This window comes from Ictalurus punctatus, chromosome 17 (assembly GCF_001660625.3).
Source record: "Ictalurus punctatus breed USDA103 chromosome 17, Coco_2.0, whole genome shotgun sequence".
Taxonomy (NCBI): domain Eukaryota; kingdom Metazoa; phylum Chordata; class Actinopteri; order Siluriformes; family Ictaluridae; genus Ictalurus; species Ictalurus punctatus.
The window spans coordinates 8626597-8646796 of record NC_030432.2 but is presented as its reverse complement, the minus strand read 5'-3'; the positions used below and the strand labels follow the sequence as shown (position 1 = coordinate 8646796).

Here is a 20200-nt window from a genome sequence, read left to right as displayed (position 1 = left end):
TCCTAATTCAGGAAAACAATGCTAGTAAATGACAAAAAAAACATACCAAACTATGCCACAAAAAAAGCACACATTTTGTCTGCCTATCAGGGCTCATTTGAAAATATCTCTTGCAGTGACTGATTGATAGAACTGATCTCTAAATGAAACATTTGTATATAATCTGAATAACAGATGCAGTTAGTGATATTTTTAAGTTTTGAAATACATTCACTGGCCAGGAACAGGAACCGGAATAGTAACGTCTGTACAGCTGCTCATTCATGCAATTATCCAATCATGTGGCAGCAGTGCAATGTATAAAATCATACAGGTCAAAAGCTTAATGCTTCACAGCAAAATTACCGTTAATGTCAGAATGGAAAAATTATTTGATATCTCAGTAACTCTGACCAGGGAATGTTTGTTAGTGCCAGATTTCAGAAACTGCTGATCTCCTGGGTTTTTCCACACAACAGTCTCTAGAGTTTATACAGAATGGTGCCAAAAAAACCCCCAAAAAAACATCCAGTGAGTGAAAGTTCTTTTGGAGGAAACACTTTGTTGATGAGAGAAATCAGAGGAGAATGGCCAGACTGGTTCAAGCTGACGAAAAAGCTAGAGTAACTCAATCACTCTTTACGACCTTAATGAGGAGAAACGCATCTCAGAGTGCACAACGTGTCAAACTTTGAGGCGCATCGGTTACAACAGCAGAGGACCACACTGGAGTCCATGCCTGTCAGTCAAGAACAGGAATCTGAGGCTACAGTGAGCACATGCTCACCCAAACTGGACAGTTGAAGATTGAAAAAAAACTTCAACTGGATTGCAAAAAGGGATGAACATCTATTTGCATTCAAAGTGTCGACATTTTTGCTACATTTTTAAGAGAAAATACTATAGATTAGCGCTGCAACAACTAATCGATAAAATCTGCAATAATCGATTATGAAAATCGTTGTCAACTAATCTCCGATTACTTGGTCTGCGCGCAGCACGGGACTCATTTACTCATTGTGTTCCATCTGTTCTGCAAGCATGCATCAGAGTACATACTAAAGTTGTGTCCCAAATGATGTACTATACACTTACACTATGCACTGTATACTCTACCGTCTAGGGTGTGAATTTTAGAAAGGTAATAGAGTCTCAAATGGAACGTTAGCATTTTATTTACTTACCGGAAGTATAAGTTGTTTCCCAGTCAGTGGCACATGACATCATACGTACGTAATGTGACGCTGCTAACTTTAGCAGATACCCAGAGTCAACGACAATGACTTTATTTAGTTTACTGTTTATGTCAACGTTATGGTTTATGCTCTACATGACCTCAGTCACCATCAGGCAGAGGCGTAAATGTCAAGTGACGGAGGGAAAAAGTGTGCGTCCTCTAAGGGAGGAGAGCATTTTATATTAAATGCTGTGAATTATTTCACGGCACTTATTTCACGTGAATACTATTTGTAACCAGGCCACGTTTCTCCTCACTCGCGATGCAGACGTGGTGATAAACAGTGGGAGCACAAGTAAGATCTGTAATGTCTAACTAAAATGGTACAGTCAAAGTAAACAAGTAAAACAATATGCCTAAAGGCAGTGAGTAAAAGAAACTGTAAGGTGAGGTGCAGTGAAAGTGAGATTTTATTACTAATTTAGGACTATAGTTTAATTATCAGTGATTTTTTGTGCATCCAAAAAAAATAATGCATAAATACTTATATATAATATAAACTAATATATATATATATATATATATATATATATATATATATATATATATATATATATATATATATATATATATATATATATATAAATAATATTGGACAAAAATTTGTGTTAATGTGAAGTTTTTTTTTCCTGAAGTTTATATTTCTAACAGTTTATGGATTTTATTTTAAATAAATGCAAAAATGGTATTGTAAGTTTGTTATCCCCTATTTTTTTAATTAAAAAATAATAATTGGCAGATTAATCAATTATGAAAATAATTGTTAGTTGCAGCCCTATATTAGATTAAAAAAATAAAATAAAATAAATTCTTGGTAGAATTATTTATTTATGTTTGTTAAATGGTTAGTGGGAAGTGGAGTGGAGTGCCTGTTCTTCAGTTTAGTCTGTTTGACAAATGATAAAACTGGCATTCGGGGGAAAAAAAGATGCACATAACACACCACGGGTAAAACTGTCCAGAATTTCTGGCTGAATCTCCCACATGAGCTCTTCAAAGTGCTTAAATTATAAACAATTCACATAACCTTCCAAATGTTCATTCCTGTGATGTAGATTTATATATTTTCCACTAGAACAATCTCAACAAAATAAACAAACACTTTTAGAAAAAACTCTGAGTCAGTGAGCTGCACTAGGTTCAGATTCAAAACAAATAAGCTAACAGAAAAAAGGTGTTTTCTAGAAGGCCTTATTCAAATGTCAAGCAAAGGTTCCTGCTTTTTCATTTCCATCACAAACAGGCCGACAGCAAGAACAAACATTGGTGAGCTTGGTTCTCAATCAATGCCGGTCCTAGCCCATTTGGTGCCCTAGGCGAAATTACCAGCAGGTAATACGTCAGCAGCATTAGCATAAAAATAATGCCACGATCATTATCCTCCATAATGCTATATAAAAAAAACAAACAAACAAACAAACAAAAAAACTAAATCATCACTGACACTTGCTCACACTTCACAGTGATGACTGATTAGTATGATGTACATTTTAATTTTATAAAATGATTAGTGTCATGTTGCACTTAATACAGCCTTGACACACTGCTGCTTATTTACATCAGCACTAGGGGGCGCCAACTAACCAATTTGACCAAACAAACTTTTCTGAGGTAATAAAAAACATGAGGAACGTTAAATGTGGCTCAGTACTGTTAGTTGGATTCAGTGGGGCGGAGCCCCAAATATGGTGACGCCCTAGATGGCTGCCTATGACGCCTAATGGATTGACCGGCCCTGTTCTCAATGCAAATCAAACCCAGTCTTAATGTCACTCTGGATCTGTGAGGCAGCAAAGCTACCTGCTGTGCCACCATGGTAAACTGGGTGTGTGTGTGTGTCACCCTTACATGCATGAAGGTTAGGAAGCGCTGGTCCTTCTTTTGCCGGCTCTTGATGAGCTCCAGAGCAAAGGGCTGGTTGCTGCAGAAGGTGCCTACTGCATGTTTCATCTTTTCCTCCTCCTCTCCGCTGAACTGGATAAAGAATTCAAGCAGGGTTTAACAGGACAGATTCCACACTGAAACTTCGTCACACTCCTTTCTACTCCTTGTAAAAACCTTGCACTTACCCAAGACAGCAAATCATCTCCAATTTTGTCAACCACTGACGTTTCATTCCTTTTACGTATGGCTGCCATCTGCTCTGAAATCATCACTGAAGGAAAGTGTAGAAGATTACATGGAAAAAGGAGTGAGAATAGGTATGGTGGATGTATGAATGTACTCATATAATCAGGTGTGTTTGGTACCATGGAGCTGGATGATCTCCTCCAGGTTGCTGAAGATGTTTTTGATGTCGGCAGGTGGTAATATGCTGTCACGGGTCAACTTTTGGTAGAAGACATTGTCCAGGACTTTCAGCGTGCGCACGTGTGCACGCTCCGTGTAGAACAGCTCTGAGGCCATGAAAAAATGTAGACTTTATTACTTTCTCAAAATAAAGTTACTTTTGTGGTCTTCCAGAAAATTCTTCATATGTAATACAAATTCAGTGTGTCCTCAGTACGTTTCAAAATGTTCCTTAAATCAGTGTTACAGTAGGTTCACGTACTGCAATGTTACCAGCCCTACCATTAATAACTTCCTGTCTCTTGATCTCCTGGGGCGTCAGTTCAGCTAGAACCTCCATTTTCACAAGCTGCTGCCAGTTTGGAGGGTCCATGTCAGAGTAAACACCATCGTCCTCACTCAGTGTCTCCTCTAGCCTGACAGATAAATAAAGAATGAAAGATGATGAACATGAAAGAGAGGTCTTGAACAACAGGAGTGCAGGCATAGTGCAGTGGACAAAAGTCAAAAATTTTATGTTGACATAGAAACTGGCATGCAGCAGGATTACCTTCTGCTGAGTTTAGGTGTGCCCACATCCACAAATCTGGAAGAAAAAAAAACCCAAAACCATAATAGCAGCAACAACACCACCACCTACTTATTCCTCTCCGTTACATCCAGAAGACTTAGATCTGATTTGCCCAATTCTAATTTTGCAGATTACTTTACACTGTATGATTTTCCGCCTAGTTTGCTGTCACAGACAAAAATCACACATTGTAAAAGGATCCTTTGATCATGAGTTGAGATCAGTGGCTTTGGAAAGCATAATGAAGCTGACCAAAGTTCTGGCAGTGTCAGAAATGTTTTGATGAAAATCTCAGTGGGAGTGCTGCTACGCTTGTCTAAAATCCACCATTTGGAAGAGGGCATAGAATAACACGAGACTCATAGGACGGCTACAAATATGGTCGTGGCAAAAGGTGAAACGTAAGGGCAATGTTAGATTTAAAACAACAGGAGTTAAATGAACTCTGGCAGACGGGTCTATTTAATGTCTTGTCATAGTTAGATCACGACAGGGTGAAAAAAAGGATGTAGAAAAAAAGAGAATAAATTACAGCTTTTAGGAATGTGTCCAAGATCCTTTTATTGACTTTAATTTTTTTTTCTCTAAGCATAACTTTGCTAGTATTACAGAGGGCTTATTTAAATTACAGTTACATTTATACAGCCCTTTTCTAGACACTCAAAGTTCTCTTACATCGTGCTTTCATCGTACATTGTGCTTATTTCTGTTTATGCGAGCTCATTTCCTGCACCAACCCGAAACACATGACTGATGACTTTAGCAGACTCTTCATTGTTATAATCTGACATTATCGCAGTCTGTTATAGAATTTGGCCAAGATTTATTGGAGATCATCCCATATATTGTGACAAGTATATAGAAAATGTATTTAAATTCAGTGCAGACTGAGACTGCATGGAACAGAGCAGAGTGAGATTCCTGATTGTGTACCTGTCTCCGTCTCTGTCCTCATCAAGATGCTCCACGTTGTAGGGGAGGTAATCGCATGGGGGGTATGTCATGTCCAGCCCTTCCCCAACCTGAATAACATCAGTCAACCCATGGAGCACAGAGGATGGGTTCACACCTTTAGTTGAAAAATGAAAAAAAGAAAAGATTGCTCACAGTTAAACAAGTTGGCCTTATTAACATATGTGTATGCAAGGTGGCTGCATTGGGCACCCTAATTTTATTTGCATGTCAATTGTGTACATTAGAAACAAACATTCACAGGGCAATACCACCATAATGTATATCGTGGGGGCAGTACAGCATGAGGTGATGTGATGTTTACAATAATGCATTTCCTTATTACTGCTTGGATTTCAAAAACCCCTCATGTAGCCTTCAAATCTATCTGCATCTTCTGTGTCATTTTCTAAATCATAACTCAAAACATACTTTTATTCCATTGCCTCTGGAAATGGTTGAATCCATACTGTATGTGTATATATAATTTGTGTGTATAAGTATGGTCTATGGATATAAGTTACTTTGACTTTGTCGAACACAGTATATTGGAGTTGACATTAAATAAAGAATATGAAGTACAGACTTTCAGATTTTATTTGAGGATATTCACATCCAAATCAGCTTACCAGTGTAGGAAATACAGCACTTTTTATTTGCCTCATAAACTTGTACCAGAATGATGGGAAGAAAAGAGCATGGAGAATGGAAAGAACTGCTCATGATCCAACGCATACCACTTCATCTTATGGCAAGGGTGTGTATGGAACTGATTCCCTTTATTGATGCTGTATTTATTGATGATGTGACTGCTGACAAAAGCAGCAGGATGAATTTTGAAGTGTACAGGGCTATAATATCTGTTCAAATTCAGCCCAATGCTTCAAAACCCATTGGATGATGCTTCACAGTGCAGATGGACAATAACCTGGACAAAGAAGCCCCATCCAAATTAGGGCGTCCAATAACAAGCAAGAACTGAGGACAGCTGCAGTAAAAGGCCTGGCAGAGCATCAACATGGATGAAACTCAGTGTCTGGTGATGTCGAGCTCCTGACTTCACCAGGACTTCAAAGGATTTGCAGCAGAGTATTAAAAATTACAATTTAATTAATGATTGTGTGCCCATTTACTTTTAGTCCCTTAAAAAAAAGAGGGTGGGGGATGGGGCAAACATAAAAAGTGCTGTAATTCCTTGATTGTTATAAACACCCTTAAGTGTACAACAATAAATTTGCCACAGTCTAAATATTTATGGACCCAACTGCATGTGCATATGTTATTATCTAAAGCCATGGAGCGCAGTAATTGGTGGAAAACAGTGTTTAAATAAAGTACTTTGGTCAGCAAACATTGGTTTAATTGTGCTTTATGAGTAAATTTTACCTAATTACTTATTACCAAAAAGTTTAGCTGCATGCCAGTCTTCTGGATGTTCTAGATTAGTAAACATTTTAAAATCCAAAGTCATCGTTTTCACAGCTCACAGCAATGGCGTAAAGTATTATAGAGAAACTGACAGCTCATCTATCGGTCTAACATCTCCATGCTGCTGTACGTGTCCCAGAATATTTTTACATCCTACTGATGGAGAAAAGCGCAGGAGAGTATGCGAATAATGCCAGTGGTGTTATGGATCAAATAAAATCCTGGACTAAAGCAGCATCTCACCAAGAGCATAATATTTCCATTAAAAAAAACCCCAGATAGTTTAATATAGACAGGGTTTGTGACACAAAGCCAGTGTTTTGTTAATTCAAACACAATGCACGGCTTATTGTAGCCTAGAGGTAGTATCAGTGTTCTCAGTGGAATCAATCGCTATGTACACAAAGCTCTTTCAGCTCTGTTCTGTATTACTTTTCATACTAGTCAGATGTAGAAAGATAAGCTCATACAGCTGGTTGGAGGGAAATAGGAGCTGAGATTGCAGCTGCAATAGCGGAACACTGTTTGGAGTTGGCTATCGCTGATGAGACAAATAGATAACAAACCCATTATACAGTCCCTAAAAAAAAGTCCTGGAATGACAAGGGCAATTTGTTTTTAAAGCAAAATGTGCTATATGCTGAAGACATGTGGGAAGAATTAGATTCTTAATTTGTTTATCTGGTGAAATCTGGAGAGATTTTGTATTGAGGACTGGTCTCAGATTCCTTGCTCTGTAGTCTCTAATCTCACCAAGCATTATAGGAGAAGACTCAATGTTGTTAAATACAGGGTATTTACACTGTAAGCTAATTATGCAAAAAATACGTTAAAAAAAAAGATCTTTACTTGGGTTGCCAATATTTCTGGAGGTGATTTTAACTCTAATCGCTAGGTAAAGCTGCCAGCGTGGGTGATTTTTTTAGTAGCATTTCAATACTCACTGCAGTCTATGTCTCTGAAGGCTGTATCTGAGATAGGGCTGTAGGGAGGAATGTTGCTGATGAGGTCTGAGCCTTCGCTCGACTGGCTTCCCCGTAAACGCCCACCGTCTACCTCACACTTTCCCATCGCTGGTTGCGAGAGCTGCTTCTGAGGCTTTGGCTTGCTTCCATCCATGGTGCGACCTACTGCTTAGACACAAATGTTTGGATGCAGATGCAGAGTACTGAAGATGAATATGCAGAGTATTTGATTCAAATGAAAAATAAAAAATAAACTGGCTCAAGTACATAAAGAATTTATCAACCAAAAAGTTAAAAATAAAGTTGAGCAGCAATACATTAGTCCAAACTACAGTTAGAAAATGTAAACAGGACATGGTAATCGATATTACCAGGTGTTGTTTCAATGCGGCTTGGCCGACGCTGAGGCACAAGGATATTGAAACGAGGCTTCTTCACCTTTTCTTCAACTTCTTTCTCCAGTTTGCTGCTCTTCTGCAAATATCCAGAATAAAAACACCCTTCAAGTGAATGCCTCGAAACCAAAGACAAGCTCAATTTGAAATCCAACATGGAAGAGTGAAAGAAAGTGACGTAGACCTACTTTGATCTTGGGCAGGAAGTTTATGCGCACACGTTTGGACTCTAGGTTACGCTGCTCTTTTCCTCTCACACCCAGGTGTTTCATGTAGATGTAGATCACGTATTGTATTGTGGTACTGCAGGAATGAGAATGAGCCTGTTACACAACACATTCTCATCTCGCATTATAGAACTAGAATGAGAGACTCTACATCATCATGCTTCATATTTGCAGAGTTGGGTCTCTCATTCTAGTTCTTCATTTACTTCATTTACTATACCATATGCTAGCTTCAAGCTTGTTAGGTATGGAAGGCTCCATGCGGCCAAATCCTTCTGCTCCATAAAGCTCGTCTTACTGTACCATATGTCCCAACTGCACTCTCCATTACTCTTTCTCACTAAATCATAGCTGCTAGAGCCAGATGGCATCTCACATGTTTCCCTGTGTGTCAGTACTTTTGCCTTCATCCACAATGTAAGTAAACAGTTCTGACTTAAGATCCTGATACACAATCTCCCATTAACATGCACAGATGGCCCACTGGCTCATTATAAGATGCCCGGTCTTTAAAATGTTTGTGCAAGGTAGACATGAAAGGTTTTCCTCACCATTTGTCCTCTTCTGCAGCTAGTGAGGACAACCTGTTGCATAAAACAGACGGGTTAAGAGGGAGAGCAGTCTTAAGCAGGATGTTTAGCCTTTATAGTATTATAAGTGACTCTTACAGAATGTCGTCTATTTTGGCTAGGATGTTCTCAGCACAGGATCTCTCTCTCTCCAGAGCAGTGGCATCTTTTAACTGTTCTGTGTCTGGATGAGCTCTCTCTCCCTCAGCTAAGGTCAGACCCATACTGTGCTTCTGTCTGCATGAACACACAGACAATGTAAAATTATTAAAGAATAACGCGGCTCAACACAGCCATGGAATGGAAATTTAAATTCCAATTAATTTCCATACAAATGAAAATGGATCCCCCCCCCCATTTTGAGCTTCTTTTGCTCATTTTATGTGCAAGATTAATAACGGTGTTACACACTCATTTGTCAATTTATTAGGAATACATCCCTGCTAATTCAAGAAATTATCCAATCAGGCAATCACGTGGCAGCAATGCAATGCATAAAATCCTGCAGATATGCATCAAAAGCTTAAGTTAATGTTCACATCAAACATAAGAATGGGGAAAAATGTGATCTCTGTGAATTCGCATGGTTTATGGTTGGTGCCACATGGGCTATTTTGAGTATTTCAGAAACTGCTGATCACTGGGGAGTTGAAAATTGGAAAAACATTGCCTGGTCGTTTTCCAATCTTTACATGCCCAGTTTCTGTGAGCTTGTACTGACTGTAACATGATGTGGTTCAATGTGTTGGGCCTTCTGAGATGCTTTTCATTTGTACATTCGGAAACAGTGGTTAGCTGAGTTGCTGTAGTCTTCCTGTCAGCTCAAACCAGTCTGACAATTCTCCTCTGACCTCTTTCATCAACAAGGTGTTTCCGCCTGCAGAAGTGACGCTCAGTGGATTGATTGATTTCTGCTTTCATTCACTAGTTTAGTGTATATATATTATATATATATATATATATATATAAAAAAACATCAAAATATCTGTACTGACATCATAAATATCCAATGTCACTGTGACCATATAAAGTTTGTGGATCCAATAGGACTTTTCAAACATGCTGCCCACAAATATCAAAGTGACCTTTTAAACTATGGGGCAGTAACTTTCACAAAGGCTAGGGCATGCTGTTAGTAGGACTACAGACTGAAATATTGAGCTGACCTTCAGTAAAGCTTCTGCTGTAGATTTTGTTACACATTTGTGCTCATTATATCGCTTTATTATACATGTTAAACACAAATGTGTGCGTTTCCCCTGACATGGGAAAGCATTAACTGCAGTGGAAAACAATATTTGATCATGGCATATTAAACACGATTATTTCCCCTCTACCAGTGGTTCACAAATTATCTGTTTATTAAGTCTTACAGATATCTGATTGGAAGATTAGGCACAAATTAGTGCATCCTTAGTAAAGACTTCATTAGCCTCAAGGAAAGTGATAAACCCACTATTCTGTTTATTACAATAAGGAAAATAATACTGAATTACAGTATTATCAGTATTACTGACTTTCTAAGCTGAGCACAATCGTGTAATAATAACACACTCACCTGAAGTCCTCTAGAATTCTGTTCACTTCAGGGAGAAGTGTGTCCTGCATGGTCTGAACATATTGTCTGTGTAACTCCTCAGGAATCAGCTCTGGCCTCCGTCGTTCTAGAAAAACCACAGATGCAGCACTCGGTTATTTGTGAAGAATAAACACAACGATGTTTGTGTCTTTGAGGACACCTTCAAACATACTGTATGACTCAGCACTTCAAATGCTAATATGGTTATTTACTTGGACAGTGGGCCTTCTCGCACAAGTACAGCTCCCTCTGAAACTATTGGAATGGCAAGGGCAATTCATTTGTTTGTGCTATAGACCAAAGACATTTGGGTTTGAGATCAAAATATGGATATGACAAGACTTTAGGATTTCAGCTTTTATTTCCTGGTATTTACATATAGATGTGTCAAACAACATAAAACAGAATCTTTTGTATCAGACCGCCCAATTTTTAGGTGAGCAAAAGTATAGGAACATAAGTCTTGAAGTAAATAATACTTAATATTTGGTTGCATATCCCATGCTTGCAATAACTACATAAAGCCTGTGACTCACTGACATCACCAAACTGTTGGTTCCTTCTATTGTGATGCTTTTCCAGGCTTTTACCACAGTCTCTTTTCAGTTGTTGTTTTTTCCAGGGGTCTCTCCCTTCAGGATTTAGACCCATGTTCAACTTGGTCCCCCGATAAAGTCCTTTGTTGAGTTGGCAGTGTGTTTTGGATCATTGTTGCTTGTTGCATGATAAAGTTCCTCATGATTAATTTGGATGCATTTCTCTGTAAATTGGCAAACAAAATGTTCATGCAAACTTCTGAATTCATTCTGCTGCTACCATCATGAGTTACATTATCAATAAAGATTAGTGGGCATGTTCCACAAGCAGCCATGCAAGTTCAAGCCATGACACTAACACACCATGTTTTACAGATGCGCTTGTATGTTTTGGATCATGAAAAGATCCATTCTTTCTCCACACTTTGGCCTTTCCATCACTTTGGTAGAAGTTAATCTTGGTTCCAGAACTTTTGTGGCTCGTCTCTGTATTTCTTTGCAAATTCCAATCGCGCTTTCAGATTCTTACTGCTGATGAGTGGTTTGCATCTTGTAGTACAACCTCTATACTGTATTTCTGCTCTCAAAGTCTTCTTTGCTCTCATGTGTCTTCTTCACCCATGCCGTTTGGAGGTTGTTGAAGTCTCTGAATGTTTGTGGGTTTTTCTTCACAACTTTTCTCCCATAGACAGCTCTCTGATCTTAATGTTGGCTTATCCTTTTAACAAAAACTGCAGTCTTCACTGGTGAAACAGAAGGCTAAAACCAAGAATAGATGTTCAGACCTATTTATTGTTTAAACAGTCAATCTAACAGGACACACCTGGGTAACAAGAAAGAAACACATGTCAGTCACATGTTCTAATATTTTTGCTCTAACTCAAAACTCTCTTCACATATTCATCTTCAGTCTACTGCAAAAACAAATGAATTGGCCTTGCTATTCCAATAGCTTCAGAGGGGAATGTACATACAACTTCTCCACATAGGTCTAAGAAAGTATTACATATATTTGAGGTTAAATTAGACCACAAACTCAACAGTCTAAATACATAACAGAACAAGGTGTCCTCTGAAGAATAATTGTTCGCCAACCAGAAACGCTTGAAGAACAAGTAACACTTAACATAAAATCAGCTAATTATGACCCATGCAAGCATTGCTCATTATTCTGCACCTATTAAAATGTAACTTTTAATTTGAAAGCAAACTTACCAAGTTCAGAAGAGATAGATTCAGGAACAATTACTTTTAAGTTCTGTTGAATAAAAATGAGATCATGTTAAATAATTAGCACTGCAATTTTATTGGACTGTGAAGCATCTGCAGGTACAAGAACATTACACAAAAACAAGTAACCTCCACAGAACCACTACTGCTAATGTCTTCATTAATTAGTGTATGTTCATAAACATGTACTGTCATATAGGACCAGTGTACATGTACACAAGTGTAGACAAATCCCAGGACACAAATTGGCTTATGAGAGAGGGCTAGTTCTCTCTCAGATGTGCCCTATTCAACTTTCACAGTGAGGATGGTCTTAAAGAACATGAGTATAGAAGCGAGTTTTACTCACAGCCCCCCTGTCAATGAAAAAGGTGAAGATGTCCATGAAGATCCGCCTGGTTTCTTTTGAGTTGGTTTGCTTGTACAGGTCAGTGTAAAGGTAGCAAAGCTGTACAGAGATGAGACATGGAAACCAAGCATACATATAAATACAGTTTAAGCTGGCGGGAACGAGAGGAAGTTGTTAGAGGGCGTGACCAGATAGAGAAGTCAACAAGATAATACTGATCAGAAGTAATATTAAACAAAATAAAAGAAAAATATTATAAAAGACACATACAGTATACTAGAGAGATCAGAATTATTGTTATACTACATCAATTCTATAACAATTAAAGATGTGTCAATACCATTTTACTCAATTCGAATTGACTAACATGCTTTGTATTTAGCCAGGTTCCCAAACTATTTGGGCAAACAACCTGAAATGGACATTATGAATTTTTTGCAAGCCCAAGCTTCTTGACCACCATACACTTTTCCATACATACAATTCCAGGTCATAACCCTTTGGAAACCCCTGTATTAAGCAACCAGGGGTATCAGTGGTATCATAGAATGTGTCATTTAGCTCTGTTTATGCACTCCAGTTTACATAGAGGCCATGAAAAGTGCAAAAAAAAAAGTGCAGACATTCACGTTCATGCACTATACACAATACATTAGTTAAATTGGATTGAGTAGGGTTGCAATGGTGGAAGTGGGTTTTATTTCACTTCAGAAAAGCACTTCTGTACAGCTGTATGTAAAGTATGTTTCATAATTTTCCACTGTATCAGAAACCCATGTCAATGACCTTGTTATCAATACTGCAGTGTGCTGCTGGCTATGAAATCCTGAATGCCGAGTGCTGAATTTACAATTAAGTTGATATGCCATTTGGGTCACTTGCATGCACTGTGTAGACACTGGAAGCCCTACTGAAGTGCTCTCATGCCCAAAGATTTCTTTGGACACCTGCTTCACTGCTCCACCGTTGTATGCACACCATGCTTGGCACCTTGCGCTCATTTCTAATGACCATGCTTACTGCTCTGTGTGCTCACAGTAGCCAGTTTCGTGCTCTCTATTAAATGTCTGTTTTAATCTATTAAAATACTGTTTAAACAACATAAGATATTATATCAGGTTACTTCATATTGTAGGAAGTGTTGTACTAGCTCTTCTTGATATTTTCGCAGAAAACACTTTGCAGTTTGTTTTGCATTGATTGCCATCATCAATTGTGGAACACATCCAGATCGCCATGTCAACAACATATACTAACATTACATCACATGGTATCTCATGTTATCGGATGTTATCGGATGTTAATATCAAAGCATTTTATGAATAAAAGTAAATCAGCACAGCCCGATCCCTGTATTAGTATTGATACATTCCTACTAATGTTGACTACAGTGTAATAATACAGACACAAGAAGACAGTTGTAGCAGTTGCATTACCACAGGAGCAGGGTCGAACTGGGACACCACATGGTGCAAAAAAGCTGCAAGGTGTGCAGGTCGACTCTTAAGTAGCTCCAAACTCTTGAAACAGTTACAGTGCACGTTCACCTAGAACACACAAAGACAAAGAACAACAAAATTTTAACAATCATCTGAAAAGAAGATGCAAGACGAGAACAGAGAGCTGAATGGTACCTGCTCCTGCTCATGTTCTGAGTCAAAGTAGTCATCCTCAGCTCCAATGATCTGAGAGGACGCACTGGAGGAAGCACTTTTCACACCAGGATGGAGATGCGAATCCTGCACAAGACAGGACAGAATAGTTCTATTATAAAAAGTTAATCACTGCATGAAAAAGTTAATCACTTGTGTGATAGGTAATCTCATTAGTCACATGATTGAAGTTCTGTCTCACCAGGTCAGAGGTGTGTGCATTCTCAGGTGAAGAGCATGAGTTCAGACCGTCTCGTTGTATGCTCTTTAGACTATTCGAGTCTTTCTGCCCAGCAGTCTTAGGGGAAGCTGTGTGGTGGCGATGCAGGGTCTGTGAGGCACCAGTCGATATGTTTAAACATATTTATGAGATTACACAAGAAGGGCACATAATTCCACTTCAATCTATGATGATTCAGAGAGCTATTGCTAAAAGTGATGCGCTTACAGGGCTCCAGAAGCCATCTGAACTGGCCCGGTCTACATCCAACACACCATCTCCAACAGGCAGGCCATCCTGTAAAACAAACACTGTTATTGTTAGTGTTAGTGTTAGTGTAAAAGAAAATAAATTGGTGCTCTCTGGGTGGGAGCTATGGTGTCACTAGCGACACTAGCCAATCGTGGACGTCTGTGAGCTCATGTACAGTACCCTCCGAAAGTACTGGAATGTTAAGGCCAATTCTTTTCTTTTTGCTATACACTGAAGATCAAAAGATGAATATGAGATGATGAATCAGAATTTCAGGTTTCATTTCCTGATATTTACATCTAGATGTGCTAAACAACTCAGAACAGGGCACTTTTTCTTTGACCCCACCCATTGTTCAAGTGATCAAAAATATTGCAACATGTGACTGACAGGTGTTTCTTGTTGCCCAAGTGCTTCTTGCTGCCCAGGTGCAGGTGTGCCCTGTTAGGTTCATTGTTTAAAAGCTCTGGATGTACTCTTGGTTTGAGCCCTGGTTTTTGCCTGTGAAGACCGCATTTGTTGGTAAAAAGGATAAACCAACATGAAGAACAGAGAGCTGTCTATGGGAGAAAAGCAAGTCATTTTGAAGCTGCAAAAAGAGGTCAAATGGATCAGAGCCATTGCGCAAGCTTTGGGAAAACCAATACAAAAATTTGGAATGTCCTGAAAAAGAAAGAAACCACTGTTGTACTATCAACCAGAGATCAAGCAGGTTAAATAAAATAAATATGGTAAATTATATAGGAGGATGTCAATCGCAATTCAGGTAAAAAGTATACTGAATATCTACATATGTATAAGAATAAAAAACAGGCATTTTCAAAGACATCTACTCAATATAATACACATTGTCAAACAATGTGATATTAATTGTGAAATGACAATAGTGAATGGTATATTATTTTCCTGATTCCAACAATTAAATCCATGTGAAAGCAGTGAAGAGTGGTGCCGGTTTCAGTGTACAGTGCCATTTGTACACTACAGCTGATGAGTATGCAAGATTGCTGACCCTGCTGTTGTAAATGTCCTGAAGAGATGGCAGATTACATCTAATGATCCTTTTTGTTGTCTTGATTATGCACTCGTTCCTGTTACATGAAGGAGTCAAACCATACAGTGACTGATGAGGTGAGGATGGACTCAATGATTGCAGTGTAGAACTCGATCAATAGAGCCTGTGGTAGGTGTTCTGTGTTCTTTAGTCTATATTCCCCTGGTCCCTGATGCACAGGAACTTGAGTGAGTCCACAGTAAAGATCATAAAGCCATGTGTTCAGGGGTTATGTGGAGGAAATAGGTGCCAAAAAGTAAGAAAGGGAAGCAAAATCCGGTGTGGCCACTACTTAATAATTATCAGCTCCTAGATTTTTTATAGCAACCAGAGTCCACAGTCCTGCCCAATAATTTTATATGGGCTCACTGCACCAAGGTTAATACATTCACAGGTCAAAATTCACCTAGATAAAATCGGCACAAAGCGAAAGATACTGCTACCAGACACACGTGTCTCCTTCAAGACCAACAACCTTTCTCCTTTATTGAACTAGCTTACGCTGGGTGAATTTTAACTCCAGTACCACCATACAAAAAAAAAATTAATCATTCTACAGTTAAGCTGTAGACGCTGGCATCGCAGGGAGGCAGTCCATCAGATGACTGTGACTCCACAGGGACTGGGTGGTGTTATATAGTCACGTCAGGATATTTACAGATGATTCCCTGTAGGTGCAGTAGTTGGTGTTAAGACTGAATGGAAGAGGTAAGAGTTGAAATGCTCCTGTACTGATGTTTTATTTCCCCAGTCAGCCCGTTGTTTCATGTCCATCAATAAATCTGTGATCCACTGACTGATAGCATTTGGCACAGTCAGCTGGGAGAGCTTCAACTACAGCAGCTCTGGGTCCATGGTGTTAAAAGCCGAGCTGCAAGAATGGTGCTACGCAGGTACTTGCGTGTACTTGTTCACTCCTCTGAGATTGCCAGATTTTTCTTTTCTTGAGTAGAAAGATCCAATAAGGAGCTTTTCAAAGTGGTCTATACCACCGCCTATAAACATGTGCAGTTGCCTTTAAACCCCAAAAAACTGTGGGATAGAACATGAGGACTAAAGAAACAGATCACTTTCATTGAGGTCAAACAAACTGTAAGATGATACAAAAGCAAGAAACTATTCAAAAATAAAAGACAGTGTGAAAAAAATAACGATGATATATGAAATATATATGATATACGAGATGGTGGCAAGCAGTCAAATAAAAATGTAATAGGAGTCTTGTTTATTTCTATATGTTGCTGCATGAATAGTCCTACGAATATGTTTTAATTTAACAATATGGCTTCCACGTTCCAGCTTATAAAATAGCACTTGATCCAGTGCGTGCTATTATTTAGCGTTTTACTTTAATTTTTTGTAATGTGTGCAACAAGAGATAACTGTGCACACAAGTTTATGAAGCCACAAAATACTAAATCAAGGTGTCATAATGTGTGTGCAAAATATACAATTCATCATGACATTGTAGTTACATTAAACTAACAGACAGTAATGTTGGTTAGCAGCTTTAACTGATCTATGCTTCGACTGTATAGTTGTAAGTTGCTTATGATAAAAGTGTCTGAAGTACATCTTTAATGTAATTACTGTGTGAAGTATAGCACCTGAATAGCTCTGTGCGCGTTTCTTTTCACTTCCTGAATGTCCTTCAGTAGCCGGAGGGTAGGATTCTTGACATATTCTTCCTTCATGTCCTACAAGCCAAGAAAAAAAAAGATAGACTGAAGTCAGTACCATGCCACCTACAGAATTCTTCAAAAAGGTCAACAACCAATCTCCAGACAGTATGCAGGAAGACATAGACGGTAATAACACACAGTACCACACTCATTAAAGACGAGCTCAGTAAGAGAAAGACAAACTCCATATGATCTTCAACAATGCAGCTGTCAGTTAGACCACAACAGGAAAAGCATCACTTATCAGCTGAGGGCATATTTCGAGCAGTGTGGTTACACCACATATTTATTAACAGAACCTGAGTGTGAAAGCAAATTATTAAGAAATCTACACAGGATTATAGATAGTGTGAGCAGGGCAATTAAGTCTCAACCTATAACAATCAACAGGGAAATTCTGACCTGGAATTCCCGTCTTTCTTTAGTCAGCTTCTTCTCCATGTTGTCCAGTTTCAGGTTGTGCATGACACTGTTTTCTTCCTGAATAATCCAGGGTAAGGCAGGGGATATGAAGGGTAACAGTAAAGAGCACATATAAAGCCCCAAATCACACACAAACACAAACTGTTAGAATTAAAACAAGAATGCCATTTATTTCCAAAGCAAATCCTACATTTATGGTCACAAGCCACAACAAATGTAAATTATAGCAAAACTACCAATACCAATTATATATGATTATATATACATTAGCATTGATGAGCACAGTTACGAAAGGAAATAAGAAAACAGCCTAAAAGAAGAGGTGAGGCCTGACGGTACCCAGGTTAGTCGTGATGAGGTGTTGTGTTTTGCTACCTTGTATTCCCGCTTGCTCTGGACATGTCGTGGAGATTGTGGGAAAGAGACTGAGGATGCCCCTTTATCCTCTAATGACTCTAGGTTCAGATCAACTTCTGAAAGAGGAATCTGGGGTAACCCAGGTGGTCGGCCCAACACAGTAAGGGCCACATAGGAACCCGCTGAAGGGAATACAGCGGTAGAATCAGTACAGGTGCTTGTGTATTTTAGCAACATACAAACATGCGAAAATCTGTGGTTTAAGTTGTAATATTTATGATTTTGGATCCCTTGCTACAGCAATACAAGATACACCTGAAAACTATGCTGTTTTAGCTGGTAAAACAGAGCAGCAGTCAGACCTGGTGGAAAATCCAATTCACTGAGGGTGAAAAGACAGGATTTGAAAGAGGTGCATTTAGCTTCTGGTAGTGATTACTTTCACGTCATGCCAAATTTACCTACAGTGGATATAAAATGTCTACACACCCTTACTGAAATCACAGGCTTTTGTGATGTAAAACCAAATTAAATCACTTCAGAAAATTTTCCAAGTTTCATGTGACCTTGACCCCAACACAATAAAACACAACAACAACAAAAAAAACAAATATCTTGACTAGAGCTCATGTCCTAGATGAAAAACAAAAACAAAAAAACCCAATCCACAATGCATCACCATGCTTCATGGTAGGTATGGTATTCTTTGGCATGCATTCGTATGTAAGCAGGGTTTGCAGGTTTTCTTTTTATTGAATTTATTTTTCATCATAATTATCTATTTCTGGGATCTGAATACAGATATGGAAAATTTTCAGACAAGATTCATCTTGAGTGTAGATGTATAACTGTAGACATATAGCTACTGTAGATCAACAAGCCTTAGTCTTGTGAGCCAAGGACAACAAGAACATGGGACGTCTGGCCCCACTGGTCTGTAAAAAACTGGAGTAGCTGGTTATTATTATGTAGAGGCCACACCAGACTTTTGCCTAGCTGTTTACTCATTGTTACTTGACTCACATCCGGAAAAAAAAATTGCCACCTCATCCACAGATGAACACAGATTTTGTGTATTTTGTAAAATTCTGCTTTTTCACTCTATCTGATAGGATTTTCTTGCAAGCAATGTTGAATACATACATGACTATATCATTACATGAAATATTCCACAAACATTTAAGATCAAATTTAAAACTTACATTTGATTAACTTCACCACTTCAACATGATTTGATTGTGTCACCAAGGTCCCATTGACCTAAAAAAAAAGGCAATAAATATGTTAAACTACAATAAATTTACATTATGAATTTAACTTGCATTAAATTTAACATTATGATTACAATATGTAAGAAAATAGAATAAGAGATTCTGCCTCAAGTATCTTGCTGTGAGCTACACTGCTATCATTATTAAAAATTAAAATATACTCATATCCTTGCTGAGAATAGCTGCCTAATATCTAATGTATAATGCTGATTATCTGATGTACCGATAAATTTCAGAGCTTGTTATGCACAATTGTGGCCGGCAGGTGGCAGACTGAACAAATAATTTCATGTGGTGATAAGACACTGGTGGTCCTGGGGTACTCATGCCTTGCTTATTTTGTTGTTTCCCTGCTCATGCACCTGATTCAACTAATCAGCAGCCCCTTTCTGAATCATGGGTGTGTGAGAGCAAGGAAAACACTAAAATGTGCAGGTAATAGTACTCCAGAGTAAGATAAGGAAACTAGTGACCGAGAGAAATGTTTGCATTTCCTTTACTAAGACCCTAACTCATGTCTATAGAGGACTGGGCTTGTGCGAGTCAGGAGATACAGTAGAAAGCGTGCATCTAATCTCGGCTTTTACGTGCAACCTAGATCACTAATTTGATTTGATGCACACAAGAACCCTGAACCTAATGTTATTCACAATAGAACATAGAAAACATCTCAAGTGTTTAAACTTAGTAAATGCACCATTTTAAGAAAAGAATAAGGTAGTTTTGAATTTCATGACCGCAACACATCTCAAAAAAGTTGGGACGGGGCAACAGAGGCTGGAAAAGTAAGTGTAACTAAAAAGAAACAGCTGGAGGTTAATTGGCAACAGGTCAGTAACATGATTGGGTATAAAGAGAGTTTTATTTACATTTTACACAGCGTCCCAACTTTTCTGGAATTGGGGTTGTAGCAAACCAGTGAAAGAAAGTACAGAAACCAAAGTAAAATGATCTTTAAGCTCATGAAAATATTCCATGAAATGC

The 20200-nt window shown here is 38.5% G+C and overlaps 1 protein-coding gene across 5 annotated transcripts in view; it reads right to left on the bottom strand.

The window, feature by feature from the left end:
* Window positions 1–20200, bottom strand: part of arhgef12a (Rho guanine nucleotide exchange factor (GEF) 12a) — a 69766-nt gene that overhangs the window by 17363 nt on the left and 32203 nt on the right. For all 5 annotated transcript variants that reach the window (XR_008398196.1, XM_017490963.3, XM_017490964.3 and 2 more), the window contains exons 6-27: window positions 19148–19205; window positions 17964–18127; window positions 17568–17645; window positions 17091–17180; window positions 14406–14474; window positions 14160–14288; window positions 13940–14044; window positions 13742–13852; window positions 12306–12404; window positions 11942–11984; window positions 10170–10275; window positions 8711–8848; window positions 8594–8626; window positions 8004–8118; window positions 7792–7894; window positions 7400–7585; window positions 5010–5145; window positions 4056–4091; window positions 3788–3921; window positions 3466–3612; window positions 3286–3371; window positions 3065–3190 (exon numbers count right to left, since the gene is read on the bottom strand). Coding sequence is in view for 4 of the 5 variants with exons in the window: in XM_017490963.3 (XP_017346452.2) it covers window positions 3065–3190; window positions 3286–3371; window positions 3466–3612; window positions 3788–3921; window positions 4056–4091; window positions 5010–5145; window positions 7400–7585; window positions 7792–7894; window positions 8004–8118; window positions 8594–8626; window positions 8711–8848; window positions 10170–10275; window positions 11942–11984; window positions 12306–12404; window positions 13742–13852; window positions 13940–14044; window positions 14160–14288; window positions 14406–14474; window positions 17091–17180; window positions 17568–17645; window positions 17964–18127; window positions 19148–19205 (2292 nt within the window). In the remaining variant the exon portion in view is untranslated. The remainder of the gene's footprint in view (window positions 1–3064; window positions 3191–3285; window positions 3372–3465; window positions 3613–3787; window positions 3922–4055; window positions 4092–5009; window positions 5146–7399; window positions 7586–7791; window positions 7895–8003; window positions 8119–8593; window positions 8627–8710; window positions 8849–10169; window positions 10276–11941; window positions 11985–12305; window positions 12405–13741; window positions 13853–13939; window positions 14045–14159; window positions 14289–14405; window positions 14475–17090; window positions 17181–17567; window positions 17646–17963; window positions 18128–19147; window positions 19206–20200) is intronic.